A 15,031-nucleotide genomic window follows, 5' to 3' on the forward strand; every position below is an offset into this window, starting at 1 on the left:
TCTACACTGGGATTGATGATACATGGGTCATTTTTAGCAAAACAGAAACCCCTTTTGGAGCAGTTCACCAGAAACACATGGGGCCAAAAAGGAGAAAATGTGGTGCTACTGGTCCTCTCTGGGCACCCCACCCTCGTAAACACATTGCATTGCAATGGATGTGTTAGTAGCGCCGGTTGATCTTGGAGGGAATGCGCAGCACCTCTGTGTGCAGAGTAGCTCGTATTCACAGCACGGTGCAGCATTCCGCTTCAGCACTGATGGCGAAACACCCCTCCTTGCACCCTTTCAAGGCTCAGGAAGCCATGGGTCATTACTGGGGGTAGGAACGTGGAATTAGGGATGAGCAAACTCACACTACTCCAAGTACGTTCATGGTTATGAATGATATTAAAATGTGCAGACGGTTGGTACGCACCTCTTCGCACCCTTTGATGACGCAGCAACACAGGTGCCCGCACAGCCGCGGGTTGATCTTTGAGGTCACGTGATCCTTCTCCATCATGTTCTTGAAGTAGATCTTCCCACGTTCTGCCTTTTTCCTTTAAAGAAAGGAGTAGTGGGAGAGAGAAATGGAGGCAGAGGAGCACAACGAGTAGAGGATGCAGAGTGTAGGGGGAAGAGGCGAGGAGACATGCATAGCGGTGGGGAGAAGGCAAAGATAGAAGTAATGGGGAGAGGAGGAGGTGGAGGGCAGCAGAGAGCAAGGGATGTAGAGTGCATAGGGAAGAGGTGATGAGACAGGAGTGGCGTGGAGGTGGAGCCAAGGAGAACAGAGGAAAGGACAGAAGATGAAGAGAGTGTAAGAGGAGGAGGGCGGACAAAGGAGAAGAAAGCCGGATGGAGAAGTTGGGAAAAGGGGATGACAGAGACGAGAATAGAGAGCATGGACAGAGGAAAGCAGAGAAGTGAGGTAGAAAGACCAAAGGAGAGTATGAAATAAAAGAACGGACAAGGAAAAAAAAAGAGGAGAAGATAAATCAAGAGGACAAAAAAGGAGGGCAGCAGAAAGGAGGATATAGAAGAGCAAGATTGGGATCAGAGAGAGGAAGAAAGCAGACGGGTTTCAATCGTTAGTGGGGAACATTCTGAAATTGGCACACAATTAGCACATCAGTCCTCATCTGAACCCCCTCCATAGCCTCAGCAGCCTGGTTCTGCTATCCGGCAGACATCACCCATAAACCAACACGGAGACGCCATAGTTCACTCTGCAGCTGCATCCCATTTCTAAACGATAGTACCCCCTTTTATTTGCAGTAAACAGATATATACAGAGAGCTCTGCTCATATCACCTTGTCCTAATAAATACTAAGCTTCTCGCCCCCCCCCAAAACACACACATTCAATTATATTGCCCCATTAGGGGTGCTGTGAAAGTCAGGGGCACCTCCAACTGTTTCATGGATTGAGTGTCAGCCACTTTTGACAGCCTCAGCGGATGCTCACAGACTATTTGAAAATCACTATAATATGCTCAATATGTATTTTAGTGACCATTATGCACTATGCACTCCAGACAGATAGGGCTGGGCGATCTATCCAGTTTTGGAGATGGGCTACATTACTCGCCGTAATCGTACTTCTGATGCTTGTATCTGCTTAGATTCACATGCTGTGCATAGGCCGACATCTAGTGGAAGCTGCAGATTATTAGAGTTGTTTTTGAAACTCGAAAAGGGACGCTGACAGGGCGTACCAGTAATACTATCCCTAATGTGATGTCCACTGTACCCATGATCCCTCACACGTCGAGGTCCCTCAGATTGTTATTTTTCTGACATGAGGTAGCATGAGGTGTAGCGCAAGTACAGTTACATCCAAGCAGATACGTATCAGACAAGCTCATAAGCATCCATGCGCCTTCTCTCCGAGGGGAGGAAGGGTGGGTCGCATGTGAATCTAAGCAGATACAAGCATCAGAAATACAATTACAGTGAGTAATGTATCCCTTCTGAGGCTTGTGGAATCTGCTTAGATCACATGCTGTGCATAGATTAGCGAGCAGTGGTAGAAGAAGGAGGTGGGACGCGAGATGGTTCATGGGCGAATAAATGTCTTGTCCCCCTTGTGTATCTGTCTTGGAATGAGTGTCAATGCAGTAGTGCTGAGTGACAGGATGTACAGAGCTCCATGTAGCTGCTTTGCAAATACTGTCTAGTTGCAATGAAGGCGAGAGTGGCTTCTGTGCCTCTTGTGGAGTGGGCCCTGGGTGTAAAAGGCAGGGTTTTATCTGATAGGGAGTAGCACAGTATCTGATCGGGAGTAGACTATCCACCTAGAGATGGCATTTTTTGAAATGCGGTCACCTTCTCTGCCTGGCGTTATGGAGACAGCAATTGATGTTTTTCTTGGTGGTCCGGTCTTGTCTACATAGTAGAGGACCGCTCTTCTCATATCTAGTGTGTGGAGCTGAGCTGTTTGGTTCCTGGAAGAAAGCCGGTAGCTCAATTGACTGGTTTACATGAAACTTGGAGATGAATTTAGGGGAGAACCTAGGGTGAGTGCGTAAAACTAGCTTGTCTTTGTGTACAACAAAGAAAGGATCCTGCACTGACAATGCTGGAATTTCACTAACCCTTCTTATGGAAGCGATAGCCACTAAGAAGGCTGTTTTATAAGTCAGGTGCTTGAGACTAGACTTGTGCATAGGCTCAAAAGGTGGTCCCATGAGCTTAGCGAGTACCACATTGAGATCCAAACCTGGCGGCGGGTTAGAAACTGGAGGGTGGAGTCTCTTTTCTCCTTCCATAAACGCCTTGATGAACGGTAATTTCCACCAAGAGACCTTATTATGAGAGGTTGTGTAGGCTGACAAAGCCACCAGGTGGACCTTTAGGGAGTTGAATACTAATCCCCCATCTAGCAAATGGAGCATATAAGTTAGAATGTGGGATGGAGAACATTCTATAGGGTTGATCCGTTTAGACTGGCACCAAATTACGAATCTTCTCCATTTGTCAAAATAACAGTGCCTAGTGTTTGGCTTTCTTGCTTGTTTCAAGATATCCATGCATCTCTGTGGCAGGTTGAGATGTCCAAACTCTATGACCTCAGGAGCGATGCTGCCAAGTTCATCGAGTGCGGCTGCGGGTGCACTGTTAGTCCCTCGTGCTGGGTGAGTAGGTTGTACAGGCACGGGAGTTTGATGGGATTGCACATCGCCAGTTTGCACAGATGTGGATACCATGGTTGTCTTGCCCAGAGAGGAGCAACTAGGATGAGCGTCATCGGCTCCTTCTGTATCTTGTTCACCACCTTCCTCATGAGAGGGGTCGGGGGAAAAGTGTAAGCAAATTTCCCTGATCACTTCATCTATAGGGCGTTCCCTTGGAGCCTGGCTGGCGGAACCTGGACGCGAAGTCTGGGCATTGACTGTTGACTGTTTTCGCTTGTGTCGAATAAGTCTATAGTGGGGAAACCCCATTAGTTTATCATTATTTGATAATGCGCTCAAAACCATGGGGTAGCCAGGCGCAGCGGTAACAAGAATACTTAAGCTTGGTTACACACAGTGGATGCATTACGTGTTATTACAGTATTTACAGTACAAATATACAATCTGTCAGTACATCACATCGCCATAGTCTATAGTACAGGTTTTGAGGTAGTACAGGTTTCAGGATATTTACATGCAGAAATCCAAGGTCTAATGTCAGGGAACAGTTTGGTGGGTGTCATTGGTCCAGAGCCAACTTTTCACTTTGCATCTGAATCTAGAGTCGGGCTGATCATCTCTTAGTGCAGAAGGGAGTGCGTTCCAGGCACGGGCAGCTCTAACAGGGAAGCTCGCACCGCCCAATTTTGTGAGTCTAAATCTGGGGGTTTCTAACAGAAGATGGTTGGAGGCTCTGGTGTGGTGACTGGACGATTTTCTGGTCAGTCTAGCCGAGATATATGGTGGCGCGGTATTGTTTAGTCCTTTGTAGGTGATAGAGAGCGTCTTGAGGAGAATTCTGTCACTTATTTTTAGCCAGTGATGGTCTTTCCTGATATTAGATATATGTTCTCTTCGGGGTATGTCCAAGGCTGCTCTAAGATCAATGTTCTGTACTATTTGCATTTTGTTTATGACAGTTTTAGTGGCACCTGCATATAGGGCGTTGCAACAATCTAATTTAGACATTATTAAGGCGTTGGCTAGTGTGATACAGTTAGCTTTGGAAAGGCAGGGTCTACAGGCCCTGATTAATTTGCAGGTGTAGGCTGTAGATGAAGCGAAAGAGTTTACTTGTTTTTTAAGAGATAGTGTAGAATCAAGGTAGAAACCTAGTGTTTTACCTCGGTTACCACCTTGATAACATTACCATCTATATTAAAGGCTGTGTAGCTAGGGCTGAGTTTTTTGAGATTTGAGTTGGAACCCAGCATCAGTATCTCTGTTTTGTCGTCATTCAGGCAGAGGCCGTGGGAGGCCATCCATGCCTGAATGAGGAGGTAAATCTTATTTACTAGAGCTGTGTCTGCGACAAAGTTGCCAGATAGTGGTATGGGGATCTGCGTGTCGTCTGCGTAATTCGTATAAATTACCCCCAATCTGTCAAGTTTGTCGAAGAGTGGCTTAGTGAAGATGTTGTACATTGTAGGGGGGACACATGAACCTTGTGGGACACCACAGGTGATTTGTATTGGGTCCACTGAAGCTAAGGGGGAAAAGACTCATCGTACCGTTGGCTAGGAAGGATTGTACCTAGGCAATAGCTTCACTCGAGAAACGGGCGGCAGACACTAGATGCTTGCATAACACTGCATGGTCAACCAGGTCGAAGGCCGCCGATAGGTCGAGGAGGAGGAGCATAGCTGTTTTACCTTTATTCTTCAACTCGTCGATTTGTGTCTTAAGGTCAATTAAGGCCGTTTCAGTACCATGTTGTGGTCTGAATCCAGATTGGCGTGATCCTAGTAGTTGGTTCATCTCCAGGTAGTTTTGGATCTGGAGGTAGGCTGCTGTGTTAATGATTTTAAGGAGGAACGGGACCCTAGTAATGGGCCTATAATTAGTGGGGATAGCTGGGTCAAGGGTCTGTTTTTTACGGAGAGGCAGTAGCCATGATTCTTTGAGGTTAGTGGGCACAGTACTTAATCTGAAGGAGGCAGTAATTAGCTTAAAGATGAAGGGTGCTAAATCTCTAGCTGCGTCCTGGATTACTTGTGCCGGGCAACTGTCACCCTGGCAGTTCGATGGTTTCAGAGATGAAATAACCTTTTCGGTTTCCAGCATGGAAATGTTGGTAAACCTAAATGGTTTACAGCTACTTAGTACATCTGTACTTGGTGTATCTGTCAGAGGGGTGGTATGAGTTCCTGTGGAGCTCAAGGTGGCTTTCTTCTTTGCAATTTTGGACTGTAAAGATATTATTTTAATTGCTAATGCATTACGGATGCTAGTGCACCATTGTTTGTCCTTGGGGACATTATCCGTGGGAGCAATAGGGCTTTCCATTTCCTGGAGGATGGAGAAGAGTTCTTTAGAATTAGAGTTAGCTTTACTAATTCTCTCAATGAATGTGTTTTTTTAGTTTGTATTATTTCTTTCTTGTATTTGTTTGCAAGGTTGGTAAGTAGAGTTTTATTCTCAGCTGAAGGTGAGTGCGGTAGCCAGTCATAATGTCGAATGCAAAAAGTCGAATCCAAAAATGTCACACAAAAAAAAAATGTCGAAAAAAACATTTGAATGTGTTTTTTTTATGTGTATGTTTTTTTGGCTTTAGCTAGTAAAAATAAGGGGGGGCTCAGGGGAGAAGCCCCCCCCCATTAAAACATTTTTTTTAAAAAAAACATTTGAAATATTTTATTTTTTTTAGACATTTTTGCATTCGACTTTTTGGAATTCCACTTATTCACTATAAACCGGTGAGCGCCTCTAGATTGCTTGGAGTTTGCGTTTTTGGATTCGCAGTTCTTTGAGATGGGGGTGAACCGAGAATTAAGGTGTGCTTCTTGTTTATTTTTACGTAATTTGATAGGGGCAATGGTATCCAAGGCTTTGGACATGGAGATGTTAAATGTATCAAGTAGTGTATTTGGGTCAGAGTTGTTGGCGCCGGCAGTGAGAGCTGGTAGGAGGAGGGGGGGGGAGTAGTTTTTCAGCAGTAATTTCTTTTTTGCTTCTGGTTGGCAGAGGTGGTGCAATTTCACGAGTAACTACTTTTAGGGGTTCTATGATGGATGAGAAACAGATAAGATGGTGGTCAGTCCAGGTTTGAGGTGTAATATTAGAGATGGTAGTGGCGCAGTTCAGATTGGCTATCCAATCTAATGTGCGTCCTTTTGTATGTGTGGGAGCAAGGACTTTTTGGGTAAGGCCATGTTCGACTAAAATCGATTGGATAGATTGGGCCTGTTTGTCCTCAACACCATTAAATCCCAGGTTAAAGTCACCTAGGATTAGGAGCTGGGTGGAATCTTTGATGTTGTTAGTGAAGAGGCTGGAAAGGTCTTCCTCGAAGTTCCCTAAAGGGCCAGGTGGTCTGTACACCAGGAGAATAGTTAGTGTACTATTGTTGGAGATGGGTAGTTTAGCTGAAAGTAGTTCACAAGATGTGATGGCTGGAGGTGGGGTGAGTCTTAATGCAAACTTAGTTTTGGCAATAATAGCCAGGCCGCCGCATCTAGAGTTGGGCTGGTCGACTCTAAGTATATTGTAGTTGTCTGGTTTGGCAGTCATAAGTGCGGGACCTGCAGCATCATGGAGCCAGGTCTCGGAGACAACCAAAAAGTCTAGGTTATCCATAGTAAGTATGTCGGCATTTTCCATGTTATGTGCTATGAGGGACCTCGCATTGATGAGTGCTCCTGATAGGGTGGGAGTTGTATTTTTTTCTTGAATGGGTTTTAGTTTGGGGTGTTTGGATCTCTTCTGGTTATGAGGAGAGTAATTCTGCATTTTAGGTTTTTTTTCCATAGCTGTGGCAAATGGGTTAGTGCCAGTTAGAATGGGTGTGAGGATTGATAGTCTGGTTCTATTGTTTTTGAGATCATAGAGTCGTGGCAACCTAGCTCTAAGTCGCGTATTTCTCTCCTGCAGATTGCAGGGTGTAGAGTTGGTGTGGGCCATTTTTATGGTGATTATTGGAGTAGCCCACAGTAAGGCATAGAGTGTGTATATAAGGTGAGTCTTGGTGATGCGCATGTTGGGTTATTCTGTGGTCGCTACTGCATTATATAGGAAGGTGCTACGTAAATGCTAGTTATAGGAGCTAGACATCAGTGTTGTTCCAACAGCGAGGGGGCACCTAAGTTTGAGAGTCCTAGTAATAGCTAAAAATGCATACATGCCACAATGGAGGGGCACCTAGATTTGACAATCCCAACAATAGCTAAGAATGCATACATGCCACAATGGAGGGGTACCTAGATTTGACAATCCCAACAATAGCTAAGAATGCATACATGCCACAATGGAGGGGTACCTAGATTTGACAATACCAACAATAGCTAAGAATGCATACATGCCACAATGGAGGGGCACCTAGATTTGACAATCCCAACAATAGCTAAGAATGCATACATGCCACAATGGAGGGGTACCTAGATTTGACAATACCAACAATAGCTAAGAATGCATACATGCCACAATGGAGGGGCACCTAGATTTGACAATCCCAACAATAGCTAAGAAAGCATACATGCCACAATGGAGGGGCACCTAGATTTGACAATCCCAACAATAGCTAAGAATGCATACATGCCACAATGGAGGGGTACCTAGATTTGACAATCCCAATAATGCAAATATGCCGCTGAGAGGGGAGTATTATCAGCCGCAGGCTATGTGCTAGTACAAATACAGTTGGCCTGAGAGGACAATGGCATTAATATGAAGCACTGCACCAATACATTAGATTATTACGGGAGCAGGCAGTGTACAGGTAAATATTCATAGGTCACAATAGGTGCAGTTAGGTTACGCTGGCAGGGCACAAAAATTGATCAGGAGGCACGATAACAGGCTGAGCAGTAGGCGATTGAAATTACCTAGCAAGGTCATGGAAAGGTAGGTTGGGCAACACAGTCATAGGGTAGAGAATCTTTACACAAGTATAAAGGTGATCTAGTGAGATGGGCACAGAATCGCAGGTAGTGCTGGTGGTTTGAATATGCTGGTGACAATTTGCAAGGCAATTACGTATAAAGGTGATTATTGAGAGAAGAGGTGTTTTACGACTCCTTCGTGTAGACGCCACTCGTGTTCCTCTAGTAGGGGGATCTCTGCTCATTGAGTCTGCTACAGAGTGGAGTTCCCCTGGAACATATGTTGACGACAGGAACATCTTCCGTTTGAGTGCCCATTTCCAAATTTGCTGCGCAAGTTTGGACAGATTTGGAGAACGTGTACCTCCCCGTTTGTTGATATAAAACATCGCGGTAGTGCTGTCTGTTAGGATCTGCACAGATAGGTTTATTAAATGGGGTTTGAATGCCCAAAGGGCTTTGAATACTGCCATAAGTTCCAGCGGATTGATGTGGGTCTGAGCTACAGTGCTAGACCACAGACCCTGAGCTGTGTGGTGAAGGTAGTGAACCCCCCCACCCCAATAGAGAGGCGTCCGTCGTGACAACTGCCTGTATTTCTGGATCGTAGAAGGGCTTCCCCTTCATTAGATTTTCCCTTGTCCACCAGCGAAGATTTTTAATTGTTGCAAAACGACCACTAGATCGTCCCACTGACCAGTTGCCTGAGACCACTGTTTCGCCAACCACTCCTGCATGGGTTGCATGCGCAGGTGCGTGTGAGGAACCAGGTAAATGCAAGATGCCATCATGCCTATTAAATGCATAGGTTTTGCACCCATATCTGGCGGCCGGCCTGATAATGTGGTATTTGCAGTAACACATTTTGTACTCTTTCCTCTGATGGAAAGACCCACCCCTCTTCTATGTTTAAGACAGCTCCTAGGAACTGATTTGAACTACTTGGCACTAGGCTTGACTTTTTCTCGTTGATGGAGAATCCCAATTGAAAGAGGAGATTGATTGTTCTCTGAATGTTTTGTCTGCAAATCATGGGGGATTCCCATGTAATGAGCCAGTCGTCCAGGTAAAGGAACACTGGGATTGAATCCCTGCGCAGGTGCGCTGCCACCACCGCCAGTACCTTTGTGAATACCCTTGGAGCCGAGGCTATTCCGAAGGGCAGCAATTTGAATTGGTAGTGCTGGTTCGCTATCTTGAAACGCAAGAATCTTCTGTGCGCTGGGAACATTGAAATATGAAAATAAGCATCTGTCATATCCAGTATTGCCATGTAATCCCCCCCCTTTTTAGTAGAGGGATTACCTCTTGTAGCGTAGTCATGCAGAACTTTTGGGGCTCGACATACTTGTATGCAGGGCACAAATCTAATACTGGGCGCATTGTTAGATCTTTCTTTGGCACAAGGAAGTAAGTTGAATAAATATTCTGTTTACCTGGTTGGCTAGGACGACTTCGATGGCATCCTTTAATAGAAGTGTGGCTATCTCTTCGAGAAGGATACGCTGGTGTTCTTCTGAATGGATTTTCTGTCGTGGGGGGTGGTCGCAAGGACGTTGGAGAAGTTCTATACAGTATCCGCCTGCTACTGTGGACAGCACCCATCTGTCTGAGGTGATTCCCTCCCATGCGTGGGTGAAGCTGGAAATGCGTCCTCCTACTGGAGAAGCATGGGAGGGTACCTGAATCGAAATGTCACTGCTTCTGATCTGGTGTGCCACCTCAAGCAGGTTTGCCCCTCCCCCGACCTCTGCGTTGTCCTCTAGGATAGCCCTAGGAGGATTGGCCTCGATTATTTCCCTAGGAGGAACCCTGGCCTTGACTGTAGTTGGATCCCCGTTGGGAATTTTTGCCTCCAAAACGGCGAAAATTGCCATTACCCCTCAGCCCGGAAGGCTTTTTGGTGAGGTGACCCAAAGAATTAAGTGGGTCATACTCGTCCTTTACTCTGTGGAAATAATTTTAACCCACTTAGGAGCTGACCACCTAAGCCGATATCAGCTCCACAGTCAACCTAGTTTTTCTAGTTTGAATCCTTTTTTGTTTGTTTTTTCTCCAAAGATAAATTGCACAGATATGAACACACCCGCCCTGTCGATTAATACGAGGGAATGGGTGTATAACAATGCAGATTACTGTTTATGTTATGTAAATATTATTTCTTTGGATGCCACTTTGTAACAGTGTGAATATGATGTAATATTTACTCCACAAAATAATACTAACACACCTCTGATATATACTTTGTGATGTTTTGTCCCATGTGAAGAACCATAACACTCATATTCTGTTCATTTATTGTACTATGGAAATATGTGCTATAAAAATCCAGCCCCAGGGACTGGTTTAGATGAATAAGAATAAAATGCGTTGAGCAAGAAAGCAATGGCTCAGGGCAGATTGTTGGAATCTATATACAGAAGAAAATAACCCCTGCATTTGGATACTCAGCTTACTTTTGAAGCACCTCTTTAGAAAACAGAAACTTGATAAAATACAATAGCACACTCTAAGCGAGACTAGAGTTAGAAACCTGTGTATGTGGTTGGAGCCTTTTTTTGTTACCTATTCTGTTCAAGCTCTATTTCCTACCACATAACTAGGGATATCCTTTTAGTTACCAATACTCGTCCTTTGCTGTCTTAAGGGCGTCTTCGACGGCCTTATCGAAGAGCACATTGGGTTCAATAGACATGTTTATTAGGGTAGCCTGCGTCTCTGGTCTAAAGCCTGACTGGCGCAGCCACGCATCACTTTTAAATAACAGTCCCCTGAACAATGATTCCTCCGGCATTGTCCGCCACGTCAAAGTTGGTCTTAAGAAGACAGATAGTCATTGCCCTCCCATCTGCAGCCACCTGTGCTAGCTGGGATTCAGTGGATGTGGGGCAGACGAAAATAAAGCCGACATTTCTTCCACATTTCTTCCCACTTGTGGCAGTTGTAACTGGCCAAAAGTGTTGCATTGTTTGCTATTCTGGTCTGATAAGCCACAGAGAAGTCGGCCTTTCTACCTATGGCGTAAATCTTTTTGTTTTCTTTTTGTTTTCCTTGTCGGGTGGGGCCTCAGAGGAAGCAAGGGGTGTGCCCGCTCCAGCTGCCCTCTAATATATCATGGGTCTGAAGGTGCGGGTCTAAATTTCTCTACACGTGGGTTTAAAGCATGTGTGAGGTTAGGGGCTTCTAAAGATGGTTGTATTCTGTCCTGCAACGACTTCATTAGCGGGATAAACTTGGCCACTGTCTTTTTGTCCCCTGGGTTTGTTCTGCAAAGTCCTTATCCTCCTGTACCTCCTGGGTGTCAATCTGAAAGTGCTTGGCCGCTTTGGCTAGCACCTCATTGAGGCGGGGTTGATTATCAATAGAAGAATCGACAACTGGAGTGTCTTGGTTAAGAGGGGAGTCTATAGAGTACATACTGGCTTCTTGGTCAGCCTCTTGGTCCTCGTCATCCCCATAATAAGGGTCTGCTGTATCCTCATCACCAAATTAAAGGACAGCTGTCTCTACAAAAGAGAAATCTTCGTGGTCTGATTCTGGGTCCTAGAGGTCTAAAACTGTACTCTATAATTGAACATTAGTACGAGACCTTTTAGAAGGGGGTTGAGTAGGTAGAGCAGAAGCTTGTGAAACAGAGGGAGCTGAGGTGGGGGGGCGTGGGGTGGAAACTCTGAAAGTAATCGAAATTGGCCATAAAGGTAATTCTTCTCATCACCACATGTCTTGTGAAGACCATTCTTTGGAACTTGAGATTACCAAAGGTTGAGGGGAAAGTCCTAAATCTTCATCTATGGGAGGTACAACCTTAGATTTTTCTTTATGAGCTATGGGCCTAGATTCTCTATGTTTGTCTATGGCCCTGGATTGTTTAGGTTTTTCTTTCTGAGGGGTTTTATCTCTTAGAGGGATTTTGTCCCTATTAGGTGTTTTAGAGGATTTCTTGTGAGGCCCACAGGTGTATTACAGTTGTTGTTTTCAAAACTTGTTTTCAAAACTCGAACAGCGCATGATTAATACTATCCCTAGTGTGACGTACCCTGTACCCATGATCCCTCAGGCGTTGAGGTCCTTCAGATTATTTGTTTCTGACAAGAGGGAGTATACGTTGTAAGTGTGAAGTGTAAGTAGAGACCATGAGGTGTGAAAGACCTATGCTTTTTCCCCCCCAAGCATCTTGTACTCCAAGAGGGAAGGAAGGGTGGGCACATGTGAATCTAAGTAGATCCAAGCATCCGAAATACGATTACGGTGAGTAATATATCCCTTCTGAGGCTTGTGGAACTGCATAGATTAGCAGGCAGTACTAGTAGAAGGAGGTGGGTTATTAGAAGGTAGCGCTGCAAAGAGATATTTCAGCACTGCTTGTCCCACCTGTGTATCACCCCTAGAATGTGCATCCAGACCGTAATGTTGGGTGAAGGTGTGTACTGAATTCCAAGTGGTAGCTTTGCAAATGACATCTAGAGGCACGTTTGCTATGAAGGCTAAAATTGCCCCAGTGCCTCGAGTTGAGTGCGCTCTGGGCTTAAAGGGCAATGTTCTATTGGCAAGAGAGTAACAGAGTTGGATGCAGTTGACAATCCATTTAGAAATTACTGCTTTAGAGATGGGGTCCCCTTCTCTTCCAACGTCTACAGATACAAAGAAACTATCTGTCTTTCTGATAGACTGTCTTCTGAAGGTAGAACATGACAGCTCTGTGTACATCCAGTGTATGTAGACTTCTATCTGCTGCGTTTGTTGGGTTCTGGAAAAACGCAGGAAGCTATAGCTTGATTGACATGGGATTTTGATATGTACTTGAGAAGGCAGGATGTGTGCATAACACCACCTTGTCTTTGTGTAGAACTGTGAAGGGGTCTTGTACTGACAGAGCTTGTAGTTTGCTAACCCTTCTGATAGAGCTAACGGCTATGAGGAAGGCCACCCTGTATGTCAGCTGTTTAAGGCTGGCCTTGTGCACAGGCTCGAAAGGGGCCCCCCCATGAGCCTTGTGAGTACGACACCGAGGTCCCAGCCAGGAGTAGGATGAGAGATGGGAGGGTACAGCTTTTTGACACCCTCCATGAAAGCCTTAACTACGGGCACCTTCCACCACAACATTTGATTCTGAGACGTGGTGTAAGCAGAGAGATCAGGTACTTGACTGTATTGGTTGGAGAACAGTCAGTTGGATTGAGAGACTGTGTTCTGCTCCACAACACAAAACGTTTCCATTTGTTGAAATAGCAGTTCCTTGTGTTAAGCTTGCATGCCTCCTTGAGTATTTCCATGCACATTTGGTCTAGGTTAAGGAGACCAAACTCTGTGACCCCAGGAGCCAAGCTGCTAAATTCAGCTTCTGAGGGCATAAGTGCAGCGTTGTTCCCCGATTCTGGATCAATAGGTTGTTTGTGCAGGGTAGTTTTATGGGAGAACACAGGGACATCATTTGTAGGTTTGAGAAACAGGTCTGGCAGGCCTACATTGGAGCTATTAGGATCAGTGTTACTTGTTTCCAGTGTAGCTTGTGGGCTATTCTGTTGCGAAGAGGTGTAGGGGGGGAAAAGCATATTCAAATTTCCCTGACTCGTTCATCAGAAGTGCAATTCCTTGGATCCTTTCTGGGAAAACCTGGATGCGTAATTGTGGCATTGTGTGTCTTCCATGGTTGTGAAAAGGTACATTTCTGGGAACCTCCAGTTTGAGAAGACATCGTTTAGCACTGCCGTGTTTAGTTGCCATTCGTGCTCGGAGGGTAGCATTGTACTCCTGCTTAGTACGTCTGCCAGAGAATTAAGTTCCCCTGGAACATGTTGTGCCACTAGGAACATGTGTTGCAGTGCCCACTGCCACATGCTTTGGGCTAGCTTGGACAGCCCTGAAGAGGGTGTACCCCCATTTGTATACATAATCCATGGCTGTGGTACTGTCCGTAAGGATTAGGACCGTTTTCTGTGCTAGCTGAGTCTTGAAGGCTTGAAGTGCTTTAAGGACCGCTAGTCGTTCCAGAAGGTTGATGTGCTTCCTGTTTAGCCCCTGTGTCCATAGGCCAGGAGCAGTGTGATGCTGATGCAGGAGGTGAGCGTTCCACCCAGTCACAAGTCACAGATGTGTCTGTCGTGAGAGTGGCCTCGATCGCTGGTATGTGGAAAGGCTGGCCCTTTAGCAGATTGTCTCTATTCCACCACTCTAGCGATTGAACCAGAGGTTGCAAAACCACCGCTATATCGTCCCACAATCCGCTTGCTTGCAACCACTGTTTCGCTAGCCACTCTTGTATTGGACGCATGCACAGCCTGGCGTAGATGCAGAAAGCCATTATTCCCAGCACGCACATCACCTTTCGTACCATCACCTGACGACCAGCTAAGTACTGAGGTGTTTGAAGCAGCATGTTTTGGACCCTCTCTTCAGAGGGGTAGACTAGACCGATGTTTGTTTTGATTAATGGGCCCAGACATTGCTTTGTTTGGCTGGGCACTGCCCTGTCGACGTCCCTTTTCAAACTTCGAAAACTTCATGTGCAATACTCTGCAGCTTCCACTAGATGTCGGCCTATGCAAAGCATGTGATTCTAAGCAGATCCACAAGCCTCAGAAATATATAGATATCTGTTACCCATTAAATGAAGATGACAAATCAATATGACAAAATGTCACTTAATGCCTACTTCAGTGCATATAAGGATGCATATCCTACTTGCATTTTTTTGTTTTATTGCCATTATTGTTGAGAGGATGTCCTTTTATATCAATTGCAATTTTAGGATGAGGTTAACTGACAATTAATGTTAGAGTTGTTTTGCATTTACTGTTCAGTATTAGTACCGTTAGGATCTCGCATGTCGATCACCGTTCAGCCCCAAAATATCAAGCTATGACTTTTGGTCTCTACCTCTTGACGGTTAGTTGTGCGCTGCCCTCCAGTGACAATGTTTCGGTTTTCTTTATCTGGGCTGCACAATGGACAAGGACGTGCCTACCACACCACATTATCACTGTGTCAAAATCATGCTACCTACACCTTTGCATAATCATACCTTACCTCTCCTACCCCCACAAAGTGATGGCAATC

At 45.3% G+C, this 15,031-nt stretch overlaps 1 protein-coding gene across 4 annotated transcripts in view; it reads right to left on the bottom strand.

Annotated features, from left to right (window-relative positions):
• Nucleotides 1-15,031, bottom strand: part of TMEM63B (transmembrane protein 63B) — a 506,581-nt gene that overhangs the window by 85,750 nt on the left and 405,800 nt on the right. For all 4 annotated transcript variants that reach the window (XM_069608789.1, XM_069608792.1, XM_069608790.1 and 1 more), the window contains one exon: nt 419-542. In XM_069608789.1, the coding sequence (XP_069464890.1) occupies nt 419-542 (124 nt within the window). The remainder of the gene's footprint in view (nt 1-418; nt 543-15,031) is intronic.

The sequence above is a fragment of the Ambystoma mexicanum genome, chromosome 4q, assembly GCF_040938575.1.
Source record: "Ambystoma mexicanum isolate Mex_15411 chromosome 4q, UKY_AmexF1_1, whole genome shotgun sequence".
In the NCBI taxonomy this organism is placed as follows: domain Eukaryota; kingdom Metazoa; phylum Chordata; class Amphibia; order Caudata; family Ambystomatidae; genus Ambystoma; species Ambystoma mexicanum.